The sequence below is a fragment of the Anguilla rostrata genome, chromosome 16 (assembly GCF_018555375.3).
Source record: "Anguilla rostrata isolate EN2019 chromosome 16, ASM1855537v3, whole genome shotgun sequence".
Classification (NCBI taxonomy): domain Eukaryota; kingdom Metazoa; phylum Chordata; class Actinopteri; order Anguilliformes; family Anguillidae; genus Anguilla; species Anguilla rostrata.
The window spans coordinates 16,338,748-16,360,152 of NC_057948.1; the positions used below are offsets into that span (position 1 = coordinate 16,338,748).

Below are 21,405 nucleotides of genomic sequence, written 5' to 3' on the forward strand. Positions count from 1 at the left end.
AGGATATGAAAAAGAAAGCAGGAGAGAGCGCTGCGCTTGACCACGTGTACCTGCGCTGAGAATTTCCCCCTCACCGCGCGGCCTGCTCGGCGGGGTGTTTACGCGACCGCGCGGCTGCTGTCAGGGAGGAGGCGCTTCCTGCTGGAGACGAGCCTCCGCCCCAGAAAGACCACGCTGCTTCGGGCAGGCTCTTCCACAGATGCCATCTCGTAAATAGTTTACCATTTCCTTACTTCTTGGATATTAATCTTATGATCTGGGGAAAGGAGCCCTGAACTCAGCTAGGCGTTAGATGACACAGGAGCAAGGAATTAGTGTACACACGCACACACACACTGTTTAAAAATACACTGGATGACCATTATTCTTTCACAAATATGAAAAAAAACTTTTTTTACACTAGATTTTAAAATAGCAAGCTCTACAACAGCATATGTAAATTCTTTGTCAGAAAACAGATACATTTGGAGGTCATTCTATAAATGGTAAATGGACTGCATTTATATAGCGCTTTTATCCAAAGCGCTTTACAATTGATGCCTCTCATTCGCCAGTATAAAATCTGTATGTATAATACAATAAACACCTGAATGAAAGAACATTATAACAATGACAATACACACATGCACACATACAGGATGCACACACACACACACACACACACAGTTATGCATAGCTCACTCCCCTCCCCCCTCCAATTTCGGAAAACAAAAGTAATTCAAAAAAATCACATAATCTGAAATAAAGTCTGGTTGCAAATCCTTCAAATTTGATGACTGTCTACAGTCAGTGACTCATAGACATCACGAGATGTTGGGTATCTTCCCCGGTGATGCTCTACCAGGCCTGTACTGCAGCCATCTTTGGTTTCTATTTATTTTGTGGCATTTCATATATTCATATAACAGAATAATATGAACCATTACTTGAATGCTTGAATATCAGTGACCTATGAACGCATGAACGCTTAAATGTATGCCTGCTGCTATCAACATGGTTTCCGCTTATTCTATGACACTCTCTTTGCATATTTATTTTAACTGCGGAACGCTTCCAGTGACAGTTCAGGCTCAAAGGGGCCCTTGCAAGGGCACAAGCAAACCACATCCTTGCTTTAAAGCAGCGGGTTTCACAGACAACACAAGGACGGCACCCACACCCCAGGTACCCCCAAACGCCAAACAGGAGGCGCGAGAAAGCAGCAGCGCTTTTCAAAAACGCATACAAGGAGTGAGGTTCAAGACAAAAAACGTGGCATTAAAATGACAGGAAGTTCCTGAATGAGAGGCAGATTGTGAAGTCTTCATTGTTTTCTGTGCAAAGTGCTCACAGATGTATCATGCACCATATGAATACGGGCACAACGGATCCACAAGACATACTGGAAAAATAAATAAACAAATAAATAATTACAGAACTGCATGTTCAGTTCAGTTCTCTGCTCTTAATGCAATGTGCACCCTGCAGGATTTCATGAGGCCTTCAGCAGGCCTCTTGCTTTCAGCTGCAGCAGGAAATCGACTGCTCACCTCAGAGAGGAAGGTGAGACCGCAAAATACCACAAATATAAAGCAAAAATAATTCTGCCTTGCATAAGATCATCAGAATGATTCATTATTCTATAAATGGTGCAAAGATAATTACTTATATTCCAAAACGTATATTATTACATTAACTTATTTAATGGTTTCTACCATTTCCAGTTGAACAAATAGCCATAATATCAAAATGTAGCTTCACTCAATTTGCTTCTGCTCATGTTTGTTTCAGTAACAAGCATTCCCTCAGTAAATTGTACTATTGAAACATTAATACTCACAAGTATGCGTCTTCTTTGTTACTGAGATACCTGGAGAAAAAAAACAAAAAACAAAAAAGAATTAGCAAAGTGATTCCAACAACATCACATGCAAGTCCGTTGTAGGGTTACAGTACAATACCTAAAAATATGACATGAAATGTGAGAATAAATCAGTTGCAATCTCTTGGTTTCCAACGACAACCAGCACTCCTGACTCCCCCTAACCAGGTCCCAGGGCACGGATCTGCTGGGCTGCAATGACACGCTCCACTGGTGCCTCTCTCCAGGCACGGGTAAGGTCAGAGGTCACGGAGAGAGTGCAGGTGTGCCATCTGCAGCCCGTGCTAAACGCAACATGGCCGCAAGGACACAGCCTACACACCGCTTCCATGTAACAGGGCGATTGATCGTGAAAAATCACAATAAAAACAGAAAAATAATAATAATAATTTGTCGGGATGGCAATCGGAGTTCTAGTCTTCCGCCCTTTGAAGCCTCAAGCCGGCAGAAGTACCCTTCATGCATGAGCCTGACCAAGCTGGATCTTAACTGGAGAAACATTTACGATGGCCCATATACTTTCTAACATGACCAGCTTACTGCTGTGCACTTAGAAACAAACCTAAAACCTTTCCCTCCCTTTATTCCATAACATTATGAGCAAACGGTAGGTGATTTAAACAAAAGAATGGATATACGAACAAAAAAACAATTCATTCATACATTTGCAGTGTTTGATAATAATGTGGTCTGGCATTATGCATTTTCCAATGGGGACCGTAAATAACGTATCACCAATAGTCCAGTGTGCCACAAAAAAGTATATTTACTGTTTGACCTCAAAGCAAATAAGCAAGAAAAAACATTTCAAAACCACAGTTGCTTTTGGCCAGTAACTACGGTGAGACGGTGCCCCAGTGGGCCAATAAAAATATACCTTCTGGACAAGCCTGGATTTGTACATTGTTTCATTTCATAATTCATTCATAATTTAATTCATATGAGAGGTATTTAAGTTAAGAGTAAAGCTCATGGTGATTATATTAAACTCAGTCCCGTGATAAAGTGTAATAAATTTTGGGGAAGCTGGAACCCGAGCCGAGCGTTCTCCCCGCACTTATCGGGACTCATCTGGCGATCCGCTCAGGTTAGGGGAAGAGCACGGAGACAGCGGGGGCGTTTCCGGGGTGATGCGCGGGAGCTACGACTGACAAGATTTCCATCATCGTCATCATTGCAACCACCACAACAAAAAATGGCTGGTAGAGATAGCGCCGTGGACGTGTTGGGAGAGGACGAGAGAGATAGCTGAGAGAGGTAAGCAACCGAGTCCTGAAGAGGTGATGCGTGGATATCGGCTCTCTGATCAGGACTATACTGAGCTAAGGCTACAGACTGTCACTCCACAGCGCACCTGACATGCAGCTATGCCGGCATCGCCCCACGCTCAAACACACTGCCACATAAAAGCAGCTAGTGCCTTTAGTGTACGGGACATTTTGTTTTAAACTGTCATCTGCTTATGTCATCGATTTGTTTATGTTATGCTATTTTTTTGCTTACGGTTTTTAGCCTATATCGTTAAACTTACTTCATAATCAATATTCATTTAGTATTTTATGTCACAAAAAAGCTTGCCTCTGGGAAACCAAAACAGAAAAAAAATAAAAAATAATATCGTATTGCAATACTTACAGAATTGTAACACTTAAAGAACCGCAATACATGCACCTAAGCACTGAGATAATATCGTACCGGGAGGTCCCTGTTGATAGCCATCCCTACACTGTACCATAACTGCACTGCTACTGTATGAATACCAGCAGTCTTGTTTAGCTACATTTGACTGTACGCACATAGTATGTTTAATCTTAACCTTCACTGAATTACTTTAAACGAGTAGTATTCGGACTGCAGCTGCAGTAATTAACTAGCTGGGCTTGTGGCTATTGCAACCAAAAACATAACATAACATAGCATAACACAACACCATTAACGGTTGACACATATTTTAATATGCACAATTAGCCTACTGTACATTGTATGCACATTAAAACATATTGAGTAAACAGGGTTCATTATGACAGCAGGCAGCTATAACACTTAATTTCATCACATCAGTCTAGCTTCATTCAAATTCCAACCAACCAACCAACCCGTTACAATACAGTAAGCACACAACAGCCAGTCCAGTGAAATGGCGTTCATTTGGCCCTCTTCCATTGATAAATGAGTGATAATTTGTGATAAACAGTGATGATGATGATGATGATGGCTAATAATTATAACTGTGTTTATTATGTGCTATAATTGTATTACACAAAAAAACCAGTCAATTATTTTCCCTCATCATCATCATCAGTCATCATAATCCTTATTACTCTTCACGATCATCATCCACGATCCATTTCCTCTTCAGCACAGACGTACGGAGGAGTCCCTTACGGACACGTTCCCAGCAGCAGGAGAGCGCGGTTCAGCCGAGTGCTAAGCCGGCAGCGGGCTGAGTGGCAGGGACAATCAGGCGCGGAAACAAATGAGCCGCCGAGCCCTAGCGCTCCCGAAACGGCAGGCCGCAATCACATCACCCCCCCGTCCCCAGCGAGCTTAGCGAGCGTGTCACATGGGCGTCAGGGAGGGAGAGAGGGCTGCGCCGGGCAGCATCTAGCCCGGTGCTTTCTAATGTTTTCAAGAACTAACTACCCAACACCAAATAAGGACGCCTTTGGATTTTATTGTAATGGAATTGCAGCGCTGAGAGCCCTGTGCAGTAAGTCATTTATCCACTGGTTATTTTGAGGCCTTTTTTTCCTGGCTTGCTTTCAAATCCAACAAACATCATTCAGATGAATAAAGCAGACTTTTCTGTAACCGTTTAATCAGGCTCAGCTTGATATTAGATTAAAATACAGAGGGGAGACTTTTTTTCAGCTGTTTTTATTGCAGGCATTTGACGTGCACTTATATTGGCAGAGAGGAAATTACAAGCCTAGACCTTTTGGCAATACTGCCAGATAGTCCTGATTTAAACACATTTCCAAAGCAGTGCAACTCATCAGATCACTGTGTAATGGAACAATAAAAAATAAATTTCAATATTTCCTCATTTTCCATTCTTACGTAAGAATCTCTGTTGAGAGCTTGTGCTAAAAGTCAGAACAAAACATTAAGTAAAATACAGTATACTGCTTTCGCTCCAGGAATCTCACGAAGGAACACAGAATGAATGTATGTTTTACTTTGACATTTTAGCCATATAAACTCTGTCAGAGTTGAATTAACAGGGAACGTTTTACTTGTCCCCTTTCCACTCATAGGCTGAAGGGATATGGAGAGGATATAATGACTATGCACAGCAGGAAATGACCCCAGTATGACAGCACAGGTCACCCTGTTGAAAAATGGAGTAAGCATCAACCCACAAAAAATAACTCCCCAACATCAACCTCAGAAGGTAACATGGGTCTTCGCTCATAACCAGATGTAAGAAATGTGCAGGTTTTGTTTTGGTTATGGGATATACTACAACTACAAAGGCACAGAGCATGATACATACATGTTTATGGGCATATCTAATATCTGTATTAATTCACATTAAATTGCTAGATTTTCAAAGGCACTCAATCTAATAGACCTCCACAAACTCTGTTGAAGTTTGCCAGAACTGTGTATTACAGATCAAATTTCATTAATCTATTTATCTTCAATCTCAGACGGCATAAGTACTATTGTGCATTACCACCTTTGAGATTGTTTGCTTCATTCTGCCTGAGCCCTGTGTAGATACTCAGTACATATCCATTATGGGAGAATGCCAAAAAAATTGCAAAGCATCACAGCCCTGGCTGTGCTACAGTGCTTTTTGTTTGGAAAAAAAAAAAATTAAATATCACATTTGGTCCACTGCATCTGTTAGCAAGGACCATACAGGAGACACTTTGCATTATGCTTTGAAGCCATCTGCCTTGGTACTGCCTTCAACATGGGTCTCTTATTGGCACTGACTGATGTCAATATTTATCAACAGAGGGCTTGGAATATGGTACCCTTTATAACCCTGAACAGGACAGGGGCCACAGATCTTGAAAACTTCCAGGGAGTACACAGATACATGTGACTTGCTGCCCTCTAGCTGGCTATAAATATGCCTGATTGGAAATTTACTGGTTCCTTGGTCACCTTCGTTTTCACCCAACCACCCACCCCCCCACACACACACTTATTCTCTAGCCCCACCATGTCATTTACTGCAGCCTTTACCTACTGTTCTTATTGCAACCGCAAGAGTCATTCAATCAGTGTCCCTCATAGATATTAAAAACCAAGCTGAACAACAAAATGTACTTTCCGGAAAATCATTACTGTCAACTGCAACATGGGTGCCTTAGCCAGAATGGAGGTCTTGTTAGGAGGAAGGGGGAAGGGGGTGGGGAGATGCATGAGGAGCCTGCTTCCTCCTCTATATGTCATTCAGAGTTCAGCAATTGGAGGGGGAAGGCGCCAGAGAACCAATAGGGGAGTTTGTTTATGGACGGGTGGGGGAGGAAGGGGGGGGGGGGGCTCAGAGACGCGTGCCAGGTCATGGCTCCACTGCTGTCTAACAGGAAGTGGGCGGTTCAGAGATCATTCTGGAGGTGGATGTACCCTTGTCGAGATGGGAGATGGAGCCGTGGCCAGCTCACGGTCAGCGCAAGGTTGCCGTTGTTTTCTCCACTGCAGCGGCCCCCGCGGTTATGACATCAGACCGAGGCACAGCTCGTTTCTCAAGCAGGATGCTATGTCTGCTATGTCTAGATGCTATGTCTTCCTCAAGACTGAATAGCTGTCTCTGTGTATTGTTGTATGTTCAGTTGACTGTTGTACAGTCTGTGACTATTGTGTAGGCCTACTGCTGCTACCTTGGCCAGGTCTCTCTTGAAAAAGGGATTTTAATCTCAATGAGACTCCCTGGTTAAATAAAGGTGAATAAAATAAATAAAATAGGAGCCACTAACAAGGCGACTCCCACCCATCTTTAACGGAGAAAACAGCTGATAATCAGTGCCACTGAGATAGCCGTGAGTTAGCATGTAACCATCTCGCTTTTTATCTTAATGGAAGTACATTTTAACATGTACAGCTAGCATTAGGGAGCTAACAGCAGCAGGTGATGCAAAGATGGAGCCGTACCGCACTGAGTATAAACGAGGGCCTCTCTGATTTCACATTCTGTTATTCTTTGGTTTCGTTTTGTTTTTTTTTCTCCAAAAAATTGCGTATACATTTTAGATCCCATTTGGGTTTTAATTTATTCAGCATTTATTGATATTTAACAATGAGCTTTTCTATTACTAAATCTATTTTAGCAAATATTAAATAAAAATGTGAAATAATCTATTTGAATTGCAGGTGAGCTCAACCAAGGTGATGATGTTCCTGCAGCTTAACTTTTTAAAATGACCCAGTGGTGCAGCCGGGTACATCATATACGGACATCAGCTGTAGATAATTTGTGTTCAGTACTTTGCTGAAGGGGAGGACAGAAGTATCCCATCTGGAATTCGAACCTGTGACTTTATGGTTGCAAGCCTAGTTTCCTAACCTCTACAAAGCACTGCTGCTGGATAGCTCTGGTAGCCAATAGAAAAAACTGTCAGAACAGAGGGTGTCAACACCTCTAACTTATGAAAGCTGCTCTGCACCTCACTGTGGTCTTGGGTAGATTTTCTTTCATGGACCATGAGTAATAATGTAACAAAGAAAGGACTGCAATCCATACAATCGATGTTTTTTTCTTCATCTACAGCAAAAAAAAGCATGAGACGCAGGCCTGAATTTTTTTCTTTTAAAGTAAGTAAAACTTTTGTGCCCAGTCTTCAAAAGGGAGGATTCTTTTAAACCATTTATGTAAAGAACCCAAAATGGCCTCTTATGCTTGCGTCGCAGGAAGAGCGGACCGGCACATCTGCAGCACATCAACCCGTAAGGGGGCAGCGGGGGGACGGGGGGGGCAGCGGGGGGACGGGGGGTTTACCGGCCGTAACAACCGTGCCTCTTCAGATCGTGCCCATATTGACATGGGAGGGGGTGACGGCACGAGCTCAGCGCAGAGGGAGAAGGGGGGGGCCTGGAGGAGACGCTGGGGAGCGAGGCGCAGAGAGAGAAGGGGGAGGTGAAGGCCTGGAGGAGACGCTGGGGAGCGAGGCGCAGAGAGAGAAGGGGGAGGTGAAGGCCTGGAGGAGACGCTGGGGAGCGAGGCGCAGCGGAGGTCTGGAGCTGCTGTTCGCGCAGCGGAGCAGAAATGGAGTCTGAGCGGGGAGGCGAGGCGGGGCGCGGCCCGGCCGTAAGTCATAATTCCTGCTTTCTTAAGCCTGACGGCGCCTGATTACACTGAGCGGCCCCGCCGCCGCCCCTTCCAGAGGGGGGACACTGCGAGAGAGAGAGATGGAACAGAGAGAAAGACAGAGATAGTGAGATAGTAAGACAGAGAGAGAAAAAGAGAAAGTCAGAGGAAGAAAGTGAGAGTAAAAAAGACAGCAAGCGAGAGAACACGAGAGAGCGAGCGAGAGGGCAAAAGAGAGGGAGCAAAAAAGGAAAAAGGAGGAGAGAAAGAAAGAGTGTGGGTGACATTCAAAGCCAACGTCTCCTCTATGTAATGGAGCTCTCCTCTCAACGCGCTAATGGCAGCGATTCATTTAACGGCGCTCAGCGCCAGGTACGCACTGCTGGGGATCTTCCTAATGTGAGCCAATTCTGGGGGGGAATCGGCCCCCCCTACCACACCGCCACCCCACCACCCCACCACCCCAGGCCGGCTCGCCTCAGCAGGTGATGCATCGCCTCGCACCACTTTGGTTCTCCTCATTCACCGCTCACTCCGTGGAGAAAAGCAGGTGAGGACGGAGACCCGCTGGAACCTGCCGGAACTCACCGCCAACCGCATGCAAGGGCACTGTGGGCTGTCACCGGCCTGCTCACAGGAAGTGGCCAAGTGTTGACTTTAAGAGAGAGCACATCCTGTACAGATCAGCTGAACCAACGGTCATTCCAAGGCATTTGTCCTTTTTTGGTGGACCACGTGTACTGTGGACCATGCTTACACTTTTCTGAACACTACAGCTACAAACTAATCAGAATTTTAGTATGGTGGCAACATTTTGTAAATGTGACTGGCAGCAAAATCAAGCTCTTTCATCTCTCCCCAATATCCCAATACAATGATGACAGAATATCCTCATAGTTCAATGGACTTTAAATTTAAATTAAATGATCCACCTTCTGCATGATCTACAAGTGCATGCGCTTCACCATTTCAATACGTAATGTCACCAGTGTGTCATTTTTCATTCATGTGATGGCTTGGCCCGGTGTATTTAAAGATTCCACAGGAAGTAGATCTGTTTGAGTAACTGGGCAGGACACTTGCTACATCAAATTCAGTTAATGGCTGGTTAAGGACGGGCTTTTTGTGGAACTTCAAGCTAGGCTGTTTTAATGGAGTTTGCTTTGCTGCTGGCAGAATTATGTACTTTAATCAGTCTGAGACCAACGTGAACCCACAGTCCGGCATCTGCCAGTCATACATTTTCATTACAGCAGTCCTCTGCATCTGTCTATCCAACACATTTGTTCTGCAGTATTTTTAATGGCAAAATGTGCCCACCTGTCACTGTGAGGAAAGCCAATCAATTGAATCAACTCTCATGGCAAATTTTATTTCAGGACCTCCGTCAGTTAACATTGCGGTCGACGCTTGTCATAATCTCCCCTTTTATTCAGATTTAACACAACACAATCATAAACGCACACAATTATTGAGTGTAATTACACAGCGTCGGCAACATAACACGAATACATTAAAAGCCTTTACCTCTTCAGCATTTATTGGCTCTTAATAAACATAGAGGAACACCTTGTAGCGAAAGCACTTCCCTGGAGAGAGGGGGAAAGAAAGCTCTGACTTGCTTTAGCATAATGATTTTGATTTGTTTATTTGCATGACAGGAACCATTAACCACAGCAAGGTGCAATATATGCATTCAATATTTACACAAGCACTTCAGGTCAATTACCCTGCTCAAGGGCGTAATAACACTGCCCTGGCTTGGGATTGAAACCAACGCCCTTGTAAGAATTCACAGCCCCTTGTTGCTATTAGAACCCGCAATACATTGGCATCTGAAGCCAGGGACTTCAGATGCCAATGTAGCAGTCAACTGATCGGCCGTCATACTAGACAGAGAAGACTCCCCGCCCCCGGGCGGTCCCTGGCGGACCGGGAGGACAGAGCAGTGGCCCCGCCCTCGCCCGCCACTGCGAACGTAGCGAAGTTCTGTGCCACGCTAAAGTCACCCCAACAAACTTCTCTTCCTCAATGACACGATTAGCACCGATATTTTTATAAACTGGAAACATAAAATATAATGACAGAGAGGAGGGTAAAAAAAATATAATCATTCTAATCAGCTGCCCCCTAATTTGAGATACACTTTTACGATTCCGCAGAGATGCACTTTCCTCGGGGAGATTTAAGAGAAAAATGATTTGTTAATCCCCCGACTCTGTTATTTCTGCTCGTTTTTAATTGGTTTTTACGTGTATCTACCACTCCGAGGCTCAACAGGTCGCTCAACGGGGCGTTTTTGTCGCCATAAATGGAAAATTCACGTCAGGTTTAGTTTCAGAGGAGGACGTTTGGAGGGGGGTTCGTACACTTGTGGAATGAGCGAAAGCCAAAAAAAAAAAAAACAGTCAAGTGTCTCGGCTTCATGAGCACTTAAAATAAAGAGGGGGTGGGAGTGGGGGTGGGACCTTGAGATCCTGCCTCACCGATAGGCCAAGGTCAGGCGTCGCAGCCACTGTAACACCCCAATGAGCTTCTGCTCACTTTGGGCCGATGTGTCAGGAGAGAGCCACGATTCCCTTCACACGCTCTCTGTTCATCCCTTATACTGTAGATCCCTGCAGGTGAGTCTTTACCCCCTGTTTAGAAGCTCTTTAATTATGGATGGCCACAGAGGAACCAGCGGAGCCCTTGCGGAGAGCAGGAACGCCAGGCCAGGCAGGGTACAGGGAGCCGATTGGGAAACCCCGCGGATCGGTAACCGCCTCGCGGGGGGAGCCGGCTGCCGCCCCAAGCCTTAACGTTACTGATGAGACGAGCGCCAGCTTCGCCGCGAGCTCTCCGGAACATTCTAACGCGCTCCTTCAGGAAATCGAGGGGGAGGGAGGTCCCTAATTGCAGCACAGCGGTCGGCGTACGCATCGGAGGCAAACATTGGGGTTAAATCACGGCTTTCCCCATCTGACTCAGATGTGCAAGGCAACAGGGCACACACACGAAGCACAAAATCAGGCTCGAGTGGGGATATGACCCACCATGTGTACGGCTGCATTGGTCTTATGTATTTCTAGATAACATCAGGTTATAAGTATGTACTATGACATAGGTCTGTTTATCCAAAGAATGTGTGACAATTATGATTCACATTATCACAAGACAAAAAATGTGATAAGTGTGTATAATAAAAAATAAAATTCCGATCATATTTTTAGCAGTTTCTCAGCTTGATGCTCATTGACTGCATAACTAAGAGTGTAAACCTATTTTCAAATCACTCTTGCTCAGATATACAGTATATTTAAAGCACCACGCCACAAATCCTTTCTGAATAGGAGCCTTGGCTGTGTGATTAAATAATAATAACCAAATCCATATTTTAGTCCATATGCTGCATTTATTCAGGACAGATAGCTGGGCTTTTGAAAGGGTTTTGCCTATTCTGTGGCACGCTGCCGTTTCCTGTGATTCTCCCAGATGTAAAACAGGAAGGTGGGTACAGGAAGTGGCCCCCCGATGGTCGGAGCGGGGTGCACGGGGCTGCCTGGGCCCTGTGTGCTCTCGACATGACCCTTTCCCACCCCACGCTAATCCTCTGGATATCCACACCGGCCCTGGAGGGGAAATTCAATCCAGACAGAGACCCGCAGAAGAAAACAAAGCTGGTTCTGTACCGACGGACCACCCGAGCCGGTCAGGCCCTCCAGGAGCTCCGGTGGATGTGTACACAGGACGCACCGCTGGAGAGAGAGGAACCAGACAGAGCTTACATTTCACCACTGCATTTGTGTGATCACTGTGTGCTTGGGTCTAGAGCTCGGTCCACAAAACAACGACTGAACCAAAGGCGGAAAGTCTGAAGAACCAAAAGCCGATTTGTTTCTTTAACGAGGGTTATTTCCACAGCCAGCGACGAAGAAAGATGGAAGAGAAAACCTGAGCATTACAGGCTGTGGTAGCCATAGGCTAAGGGGTGTGGCTTATATTGCCACAGTGGAATTCTTTTCACCCCCCCCCCCACCCCACCCCACCCAACCCCACCCCCATCTCCTTGAAATGTCCTCACAGCTAGGTTCACATTCATGAAAAAGCGAACAGGCTGAGCACAATACGCCAGGACACACGCGCATCACGGGCCGCGTATCCATCACCCGATGGTTCTGCTGGCCCCGTTCCAGAGCGGGCCGCGGGAGCCCAGCCACGTGCCGCGCTCCGGCTGGGCGAGGCGCGGGGTGAGGGAGAGGGGCGGACGGGAAAAAGACGCGCCCTTGCCCCTCGGCATGCTGGGCCGTGACAGAGGGCCGCAGCCCTCCCGCGCAGACGGACAGGTGCCGCGCTCAGATAAGGGCCGGCGTCCCGAGGACGCTTTCGCGGGACGCGCCGACGGCAACCGCGCGGGGACGTCTGTATTTAACGAGCTTCAGCGCAGCGACCATAAATCCTCCAGCCGACGCCGCCTGCACGCGCGCTGGAAACGCTTGCTGTCGGGGACACGTTAGGAATAGGGGATGTCACCGACGTCTCGCACAAAGAGTGCAATCCAGCGGGGCATTTGTAAATGAATTCTCACCCCTACCATCGGCCTTTATCACTCAGCAAATTACTGTCAGCCTGTTCTGCAAGAGCATTCATTTTCACAAATGAACAGCATCGTGCTACAGAAATAGCCCGTGACATTGTTCACCAGGAAAACTTCCATACGCGGACGGCTGTCAGTCTTCCTGATTAATACACTCGCAATCCGCCGCACAACCTTAGCAAGCGTATACAGATACACCGGTTTCTGGTTTCCGGTTTCCATTTCCAGATCCAGATTTGAAAGTATTTTAGGAATACTTTCGTTTTTAAGAGTTCAGATTTAAAATAACTGAATGGGATGTTGACTTGCAATATAAAACTCATTCAAAACACGGCACATTCTCATGTCTCATGGGAGGAAGCCTGTGGCACTCAGCTGAATTTTAAAGAGAGCACTCATGCCAGTCCCAGGTGTGATCACCTGATCACGTCTCTCTGCTCGCGGAGGTCAGAGCCAACAAAAGCTAAAGGAAGAGCAGCAAGGCAGACGAATGACAGCTCTGTATGCTGATTGGTTCCTTCATGCTCCCCTTTGATCACTCGTACAGGTGGTAGACGGGACAGGAGAGTTCACTGAAAGATTTCTGTATCTGAGCCATCTAGAAAAAATACCATGAATGAATTTCCTCATTTTCGGATTTCTCAGGCTCTTACCAGTGGGTTACTCTGAAACAGCCAACACCCCCACACGCCCCCCACTCCCCCTCCCCCTCCTCCCCCTCCCTCCCCCCACCTTTGGCAGGCTATAAGGGCTGGACCCAGGCCAGGTTACGGTACTCATTAGCTGGCTGCCCTTCTCCAGCGTGGGCTCAAGCAGATGTGCATACCTGCGCGTGGAGCGGACAGCTCGGGCAGCGCTGCCAGCGCGCCATCCAGCCCGCCATCTGTGGCGGCGTGACAAAACAAGGAGGCATTATGTCTTCAGTATGGCATCTGCGGGAGGCTGGGGCCCAAAGACGCACCCGCACGGATCTGGTGAAATCAGACGAGCGGCGCACGCGCGAGCTCTCTGGCGGCTCTGCTAGCGTGTGCTTCAGAGTCCGCGCGCGGCCGAACTGAAGGAGAGCACTTCAGCAACAGCACACGACTACGGCTGCCACAAACCCGCATTCATGACGGTAAAGTTTGCACCTGCAGACCAAATAAGCAATGATGTCAAAATGGTACAAAATTACAAAATACTCCTTATCATACTCTCTTTCTGTAACTATCTCTTCATGTTCTCTCTCCCTCTCCATCAGTCTATCACCTGGAAGAGGCAGATCAAACAGAGACTGAGCAAACGAAGAGATTTCCAGATGAATTATGCACGGTGCGCGAGCCCTTTTTCAGAAACTCTATCCTGGCGGCGGACCGAGACCCGATACGGCGAGGGTTTGTTTACACGGCGGTTATTTCCTTCCTCCCCATCAGCGGAGCGGCTGTAAGGGACGTAACGGCGCAGGCCGCCGCCCCGCCAACCTCGCCCGGCTTCCCGCCGGTAAAAGTGCCTGACCGTCCTCAGCGACCGCGTACTTACACAGCGTCCTCCACGGAGGGGCACCGCGCATCTGTCACTCTGCTAATTAATGTTCGGAGACGGACACGCCCTTGGACGGGGCGTGGGGGGGCGAGAGTGCACAGGTGCATTGTGGGACGTCGCCGCTCTGTCCTCCGAGCTTGCGGCTCGCGCTCGTGACCGAGACGGGAAATCCGAGCGAAAGCTGCGAGATTGCCAGGCAGATCAAACTAACGGCCGATCGGCCCCCTTTCTCTGGTCTCTCGGCAACAGCGCGGCACTTAAAAACAGATATCCTGTAATTACACACTTGTGCCACCCCTGTCCACTTCAGCCACACAGGGCTTCATTGCTTGTATCTGATCCAAAACAAATACAATGCTGAAACAAACAAATATGACAAAAAACTTCTATGCTATCATTATTTACCGTCATTATCATACAATACATGTAGAACATATCAAATGATAACTGATGATAATAATTAGGAGAGGAAATTAAAAGAGGAAGAAGAAATATATGATAGATTATGATGGTGACCATTAATCTAGATTGTGCGTTGGGCCTATGCTAATGAGGACGCTGATGAAAGATTGATAGCCGCATGCAGTAAGAGAATACCTTACACACAGCCTGCGGAAGCAGACCAGGCCAATACGAGGGAGGATTTACACCAGAGTTCTGCAAGGGAAATGAACTTCCTTCAGATGGCATTATCAACTAAATGGGCAGTGTGCTTATTTATTTATTTTGTTCCATTGACTCCTAAGTAACAGGAACCCACAGGGCTTTCCGTCTGAACAGCCAGCCATGAGACACTCTTTCCGTCCCTTCTGCGCCGCCAACAGTCTGGAAGAGCCCAATCCCCTTTCCCTCGCGCTGAAATTAAGCCTGCCTGCCGCACTGCCGCAGTCTCCCTCTTCTTTCCATATTATCGCTTATGTGCGACTAAAAATACTCCAACACGTAACGCGGTAATACTGTTGGCCAGCCAGAGTCGACACAGTCAATACAATGAGCAGAAATGGGCATTAATTCAGGATGTGGTTATTTTCTTTTAAATGTTTGCTCTAAATTAAGCCAACAGACAGAATTTAGAAACAGATACAGAACACACTTTGTCTCTGTTAAAACCATATAATTTGTTTTACTTTTATTTGACGTGGGATAGATCCCATTTAAATTTCAGGGTAAGATGAAAAATCTGGATCACGTTTTATTTTATTTATTTATTTTTTTGCTGCATGGCTTGCCACATGATATGAGTGTACTGTAGAGAGCTGGGCAGGGTAGCCTTTAAGCATTTGCTGGTGCACATCCGTGAAATGGAGGGGTCAGCCACAGTTCATGCAATTGTCAAGGAAGTATTACACAAGACAACAGGAAGTATTTGCTGCTTTATCGAGCTCTCCATAACAGTGCTAATATATACTCCCGCGCTTCCTCCTCTCGCTATAGCAACAGTGGGACAGGAAGAAGGCAGACATTAGCACAGCCGTGGCCAGGACAGGTCACTGAGAGGGCACCCGCTCACAGCAGAGGGCTCTTAAGGGGCGTGTCCCGCACTCAGCACAGTGAAGTGCCACTCACAGGTGGCGCTGGCTGAAGGAGTGAGACTCTGTGATTGGTCTAGCAGTGCAGCTATTTTGGTCAACGATTCGACAGCCATTCACATTTAAGGCCTGCAGGTGTGTGAATGAGGCAAAGAAGACACACTGTGCTATATGGTTAAACCAACCATGTACTATGAACATTGCCAAGGCTTTGAGGTATAGAAGTTTGTCAGTGATGATTTCATAAATACTGCACACAGACATATAAAATAATTTCCTCTTTTATGGGGCAAAACAACCAGTCCATTCATCTAAAACCCAGTACTAAACAACAGTTTTTCTTTTGGTGGCAGCAACTGTTCTTAAAAAACAAGAAGTCATGGGTTGGTTTGCAAAGGGGAACAAAAGTATAAACCCTATAATATGAGGCATGCACCCTGTTATAATACAAAAATAAAATGCACTCTCAGTTTATTGTAGAGCAGTGCCACGCATGACAGAATAGTGCATAATAAGCACTCTTCCCAGGCAGAAATTGAAACAATATTGTCTCTAGCTACTTGCACACAGCACAATTTTGTTTAGACTATTCCGGTCTTCTTCAAATAGCAAATATTCTTCGATGTGAGGTCGTGCAGACTGATAACGGGAGTTAACAATGCAGGCCAGAGTTTGTATTCTCGATATAAGATATACGCTTTTACAGCTGTGCCTCAATGTCTGCAGCAGTTGGGTCAAAAGGGGGTGAAGAAATACTGACCACACTGTCTTTACTCTACTTTCAAAGCAAAGATACATTAGCCTTCAATAGCCTTAAACAGCAGAGATAATTTATTGAACAGAGATGGGTCAGTTTCTGTTTAATTCTTGATTGCTGATTGTATACACAGCCTGGCTGTTGTTTACAAAGAGGATCCCCTATCTGTATCTCAAGAGTGTGACTAAAACACTACACCTGTATCTCTACAGTATTAATAAAACACTATACGTGTAACCAGTGGCAGTTGGCAAGTTGAACCTTGGTGAGGCAAAAAACTTGGTTTCAATCATTTTTCTTGACAGTGAATATAGTAGCCTAATTAATTTACAAAATATTCAATGCAATCAGATCCTCCTTAATCGGGAGAGTAATAACATTTGTTTTATTTGCATTGCAAAATTTTGTAGGTTATATTGACATTTTTTGAAATTGTGGATGCATGTAGGCTGCTTGCTCTTCCTACTTCATACTCAAACGAGGAGTATATTCACAGGAACAATATGCAATGCACAGATTTTGTAATTTAAACAAACCTGAAGCGCAGGTTATGTTAGCTAGTCTTTATTGCAGGCTTTGCTGAAAGCTAATGCAGTGGTGTATCTGTTTTTGTTTAGTGTACTTAAGGATTGAAATGGATTTTTCTAAATGTAATTTATCATTTAATAATCCTAGCATGACGAGTTCATTCAGATCATTGGTACATTTTTTAATCAAAGAAAATTCATAAAAGTAGGATCAGTTTAAAGGAGTTTTCCGCCCCACCAATTTTCACGAAAACAATAACACCTGCATCTCCACAGTGTTGCAAATACCCTAATATCTATATCTCTACAGCGTTACTAAAACACTAACACCTGTATATCCATAGTACAACACAACAAACTAGGCAGTGCTATGCAAAGCAACACTGCACACTGAAATAAAGCAATGTCACCCACACACACACACACACATACACACGCATGCACGCACGCACACAGACACAGACAGACACACACACACACACATGCACACAGGCACATATGCACGCACACACACGCAGCCACACTCACACAGACACAGCCAAAAGGGGTTAAAGGCAGTTCAAGGCCCACAGAGTACGCCATACCTTCACTGCCGCATATAGTAGTAACCATGCATAACAGTAATAATTAATGACAAAAGTCTATAAGCATTCCATTAGGTACAAGCTGCTGTCATAAACATCTTAATTAATTTAAAAAGCAAGCAACAGGGGAATTACGGTGCCGTAAAAAAAAAAAAATCTGCTTCCTTCTGCCGCTCCATAGCTCTGGAACAGATCGGGCTCTTAAATTTTTAAACATGCCTTTCATGTTCTCCAGAGCATGAAAAAAAGCCTTTGAACAGTTAGCTTGTTAGGAGATGCACCTAGCAGCCTCCTTCCTTCAGGTCATCCCACAAATCTTTAAACACCATAATGGAAGGTTTTGGTGCGTACAGTATTAATGCCCGGGCTGGGATGGGGGGGGCGCTTTCACTTTCGCTTTCTTTCCCCAGAACATTCTCCTCGGAACCGCCCGTTGTCGTCTTCTATAAAAGGTTCTTTTCATTTTCAGCTCTCTTTCATGATCGTCACCCCGCCATTAATGACTGGGAAAGGGGTGAGATATGCTGCATCTACCGCATTATTTTTCTCTCTTTTATTTTTATTTATTTATTTATTTTTTAGATTTTGTGACTTGTCACGCAATTCACGGGTGATCCAAACTACCCACAGGACAACAGCAGTTGCATTTTTACGTGCATTTTTAAGTAAAAATGGTTAAATAAAAAACCTGCACGTTTCTGCCATACGTGGGTGAGCTCAAGAGGGGGCGATTTGGACAGTCTCGTCTCTTTATCATTATCTTTGCGCAATTATGCCGGAAAAAGCTACTGTACAGTAAAGGAATTACGGCAATAAAGCAAAAATAAAATAGTGTCAAAAACAACAGCTGCTGCAAGAGGAGGCTCTCGGGAGGATACGCAGTGAGGACGTGCGGAGTGTAGAAACGTCGACGGAGGAGTCCGCCACTGGGCGGATTTAAAATGGTAGGCTCTTGAGGAGCTTGCGTTACTTCCATCTTCTCCTAAGGCCAAGGAAACCCTGAGCAGGCCAGATTAAGGCCCCCTCGCTGACGTGTCGAGACGGCTTAACAAGATCGTTTTGGAACGAGACCATTCACCCAGAGCGAGGCCGAAATGGAACAACTGAACACCACGCAGTGGAGAGACACGGGGAGGGGTGGAAACTGGAATATAGCAGCGCCGAGAGAGAGAGGGAGAGAGAGAGGGAGAAAGAGGGAGAGAGAGACAGGAAGAGGAAGAGGGACAGGGACTGAGAGAGCGAGAGGGGGAGAGGGAGAGAGATTCGGTAAACACAGGCATTCCCACTGTGTTGGGGGGGGGGTTAGTTAAGCTGCTGTGTCTGTCTGCTTCCAGTCTACTCTGAGACTGCCGCCAACAATGACTATTAGTGCCACTTAGGGAGCTGCCTGGCGGTGAGTGGCTGGCAAGGATGATCAATGCCAACCCCGAGCGTGATCTCTGCGAGCCCACGCTCCCCTCTCCCCGCGCTGCGTACGCATAAAGTCACAGAAACACTGTCGGCTCACATCTTCCTCCAGAAAGCTTTTACTTTCTTCAGGGTTACATATTTAACCCTCCATCCCCCCCCTCTGTTTCATTCTCTTTCTTCCACCCCTGTCCCTCCCTCTGTCTCTCTTCACTCTCACACCTTCCCGGTCTCCCTCTCACGTTCCTTCTCTTCATCTATCTCTGTCCCTTTTGCAGAAGACCAGGGAAGGGAAGCCAGGATATGCTTTGTTAGCAGCAGTCAGACCTGTCCCTCTCTCTCTCTCTCTCTCTCTCTCTCTCTCTCTCTCTCTCTCCTCTCTCTCCCTCTCTCTCTCTCCCTCTCTCTCCCTCTCTCTCTCTCTCTCTCTCTCTCTCCTCTCCCTCTCTCTCTCTCTCGGCTCCACTCAGGGTTACATAACCCTGTCTATGTGACAACACTCAATTATAAAGCACTCCCGGGGTGTCTGATCAAAGTCAGCAGTCAATCCACATTATACCCCATTGATCTGATGCATCCCAAGCCCTGCCCGCGCATATAGGGTCTTTATTTAACGCCGCCAATAGATTTAAAGATACGCCACAGTGTAGAATTAATGTTTTTTGTGAGTGTGCATGCATGTGTGTCAGTCAGTTTCTATGCACCTGAATGACAGTGAGCATGTTTGTGTATGCGAGTGTGTGCCTGCATGTGAGTGAGCGTGAGCAAAATGTGTGTCTGGCTGCGCATGCATGTATGCATCGATCAGTATGTGAGTGCATAGCTGTTTGCACACTTGTGTGTGTGTGTGTGTGTGTGTGTGTGAGAGAGAGTGTGTGTATTTCTGTTTGTAAGCAATATATAGCCAATATCTGTATAAATGAAGGAATATCTGGTTTGGTTCTTGGTTGCACATACAGGCAAATAATATTTGCTTTTGGAGAGTAAGTAATGGTTTTCACTATGCGATACTCTTACTGATGTGTTTACTGCATCAGTACAGAAATAGTTTGATTGTTTGAATGGCAGATCATTTACTCTGTGCCTGTGTACATTTTCGAAAATTTTAAATCAAAATATTAATCCCAAATTCTGTGTTTGACAGAAAAAAGGTTTCAATATGGTTGCATTATTTCCATGCTGAAATCCTGTGCTTTGGCACGACACAGACATTCCATTTGTTTTAATTCAATCATGAAAGTCTAATATGGTGCTCAACATTGAACTAAACCAGTGGGAACCTAAAGCATCTCTTAAACACGTTCATTATGCATTAGCTTCCATGTGTTCTAAGTGCACTTTCAACCTTTGCTGTCTGTCTTTAAAAAAAAAAAGTAAGCTTTAAGTCACAGCAGAAACAGATGGCGTCTCTGGGCATGAGGGTCTATTTCACCGATTGAGTGAGACACTGCAATAGCAGGCCCGTGGATTTCTGCATTCGTTATCCTTCTCATTTTCTGGTCAGCCCTCCTCCCCGCTCTTTGATGGGGAAGTGTTTCACAGGAGGGCTGTCAACACCAATCGCCATCAGTGATGCAGCACAGTGACACACTAACCCAAAACCAAACTCAGAACTTTGGTTGCCTTTTAAAAGTAATTGAATTAATGCACATGTAAGTGTGTGTGTGTGTGTGCGTGTGTGAGTGTGTGTGGTACAGTCCTTTAACAGTATCAGTCTGTTCCATTGAGAATGGGCCAGGCTCTTTAATTGCCCCTCTCCAGCTGAGACGAATTCACTGTAGTGTGAAGAATGGGTATTGATTTCTGTTCTGCAAACAGGACGCAGTTACTTTATGATGAGACGGAGGGCTAGCTGGGGAGGGGGGGGGGTTGAGGTAAAGTGAGGTGGATGAACAGAGGAAGAGTCACTCGGTTTAAATTCCGCAGATTTGATTTGGCTTAGCCATGGGCTAAGACAGCCTGGCTAGCAGTTTGGGGTAACTAGTATAAGGAAAAAATCTCTGGAAAACACACAGGCAAATCCATGGGGTTTTGTATGAGTAATGGTAGAAATACTGCACTCCCAATGTCCTACCACAAAGGGGAAAGGGGCGTGGAAAAGGGTCGACTGACAGGTCGCCGTGTGTTTTGATTGGGTACAGAGAGAAAGTTCAGTCATGGTGATGGGTGGTGAATGAACTTGTTTCTCTCTTTTTGCAAAGACATAACATGCTACCTTTTTTATTGTCCCTATTATGGGCTGTTACGCTTTGGCCCAGATTCAATCAAAATATATCCTTAAACTTGACCGACGAATAAAAGCAGGTGTCACCTTTTTCTTAACGAAAGCCGTTTATTTAAAATAAAAAATAAACAATAAATAAGGACAATGCTGATTAGAT

The 21,405-nt window shown here is 45.6% G+C and overlaps 1 protein-coding gene across 1 annotated transcript in view; it reads right to left on the bottom strand.

The window, feature by feature from the left end:
• LOC135241632 (nuclear receptor ROR-alpha A-like) overlaps positions 1-21,405 on the bottom strand; it is a 245,464-nt gene that overhangs the window by 84,267 nt on the left and 139,792 nt on the right. The window contains exon 2 of the mRNA XM_064312176.1: positions 1,820-1,849. Within this exon, the coding sequence (XP_064168246.1) occupies positions 1,820-1,849 (30 nt within the window). The remainder of the gene's footprint in view (positions 1-1,819; positions 1,850-21,405) is intronic.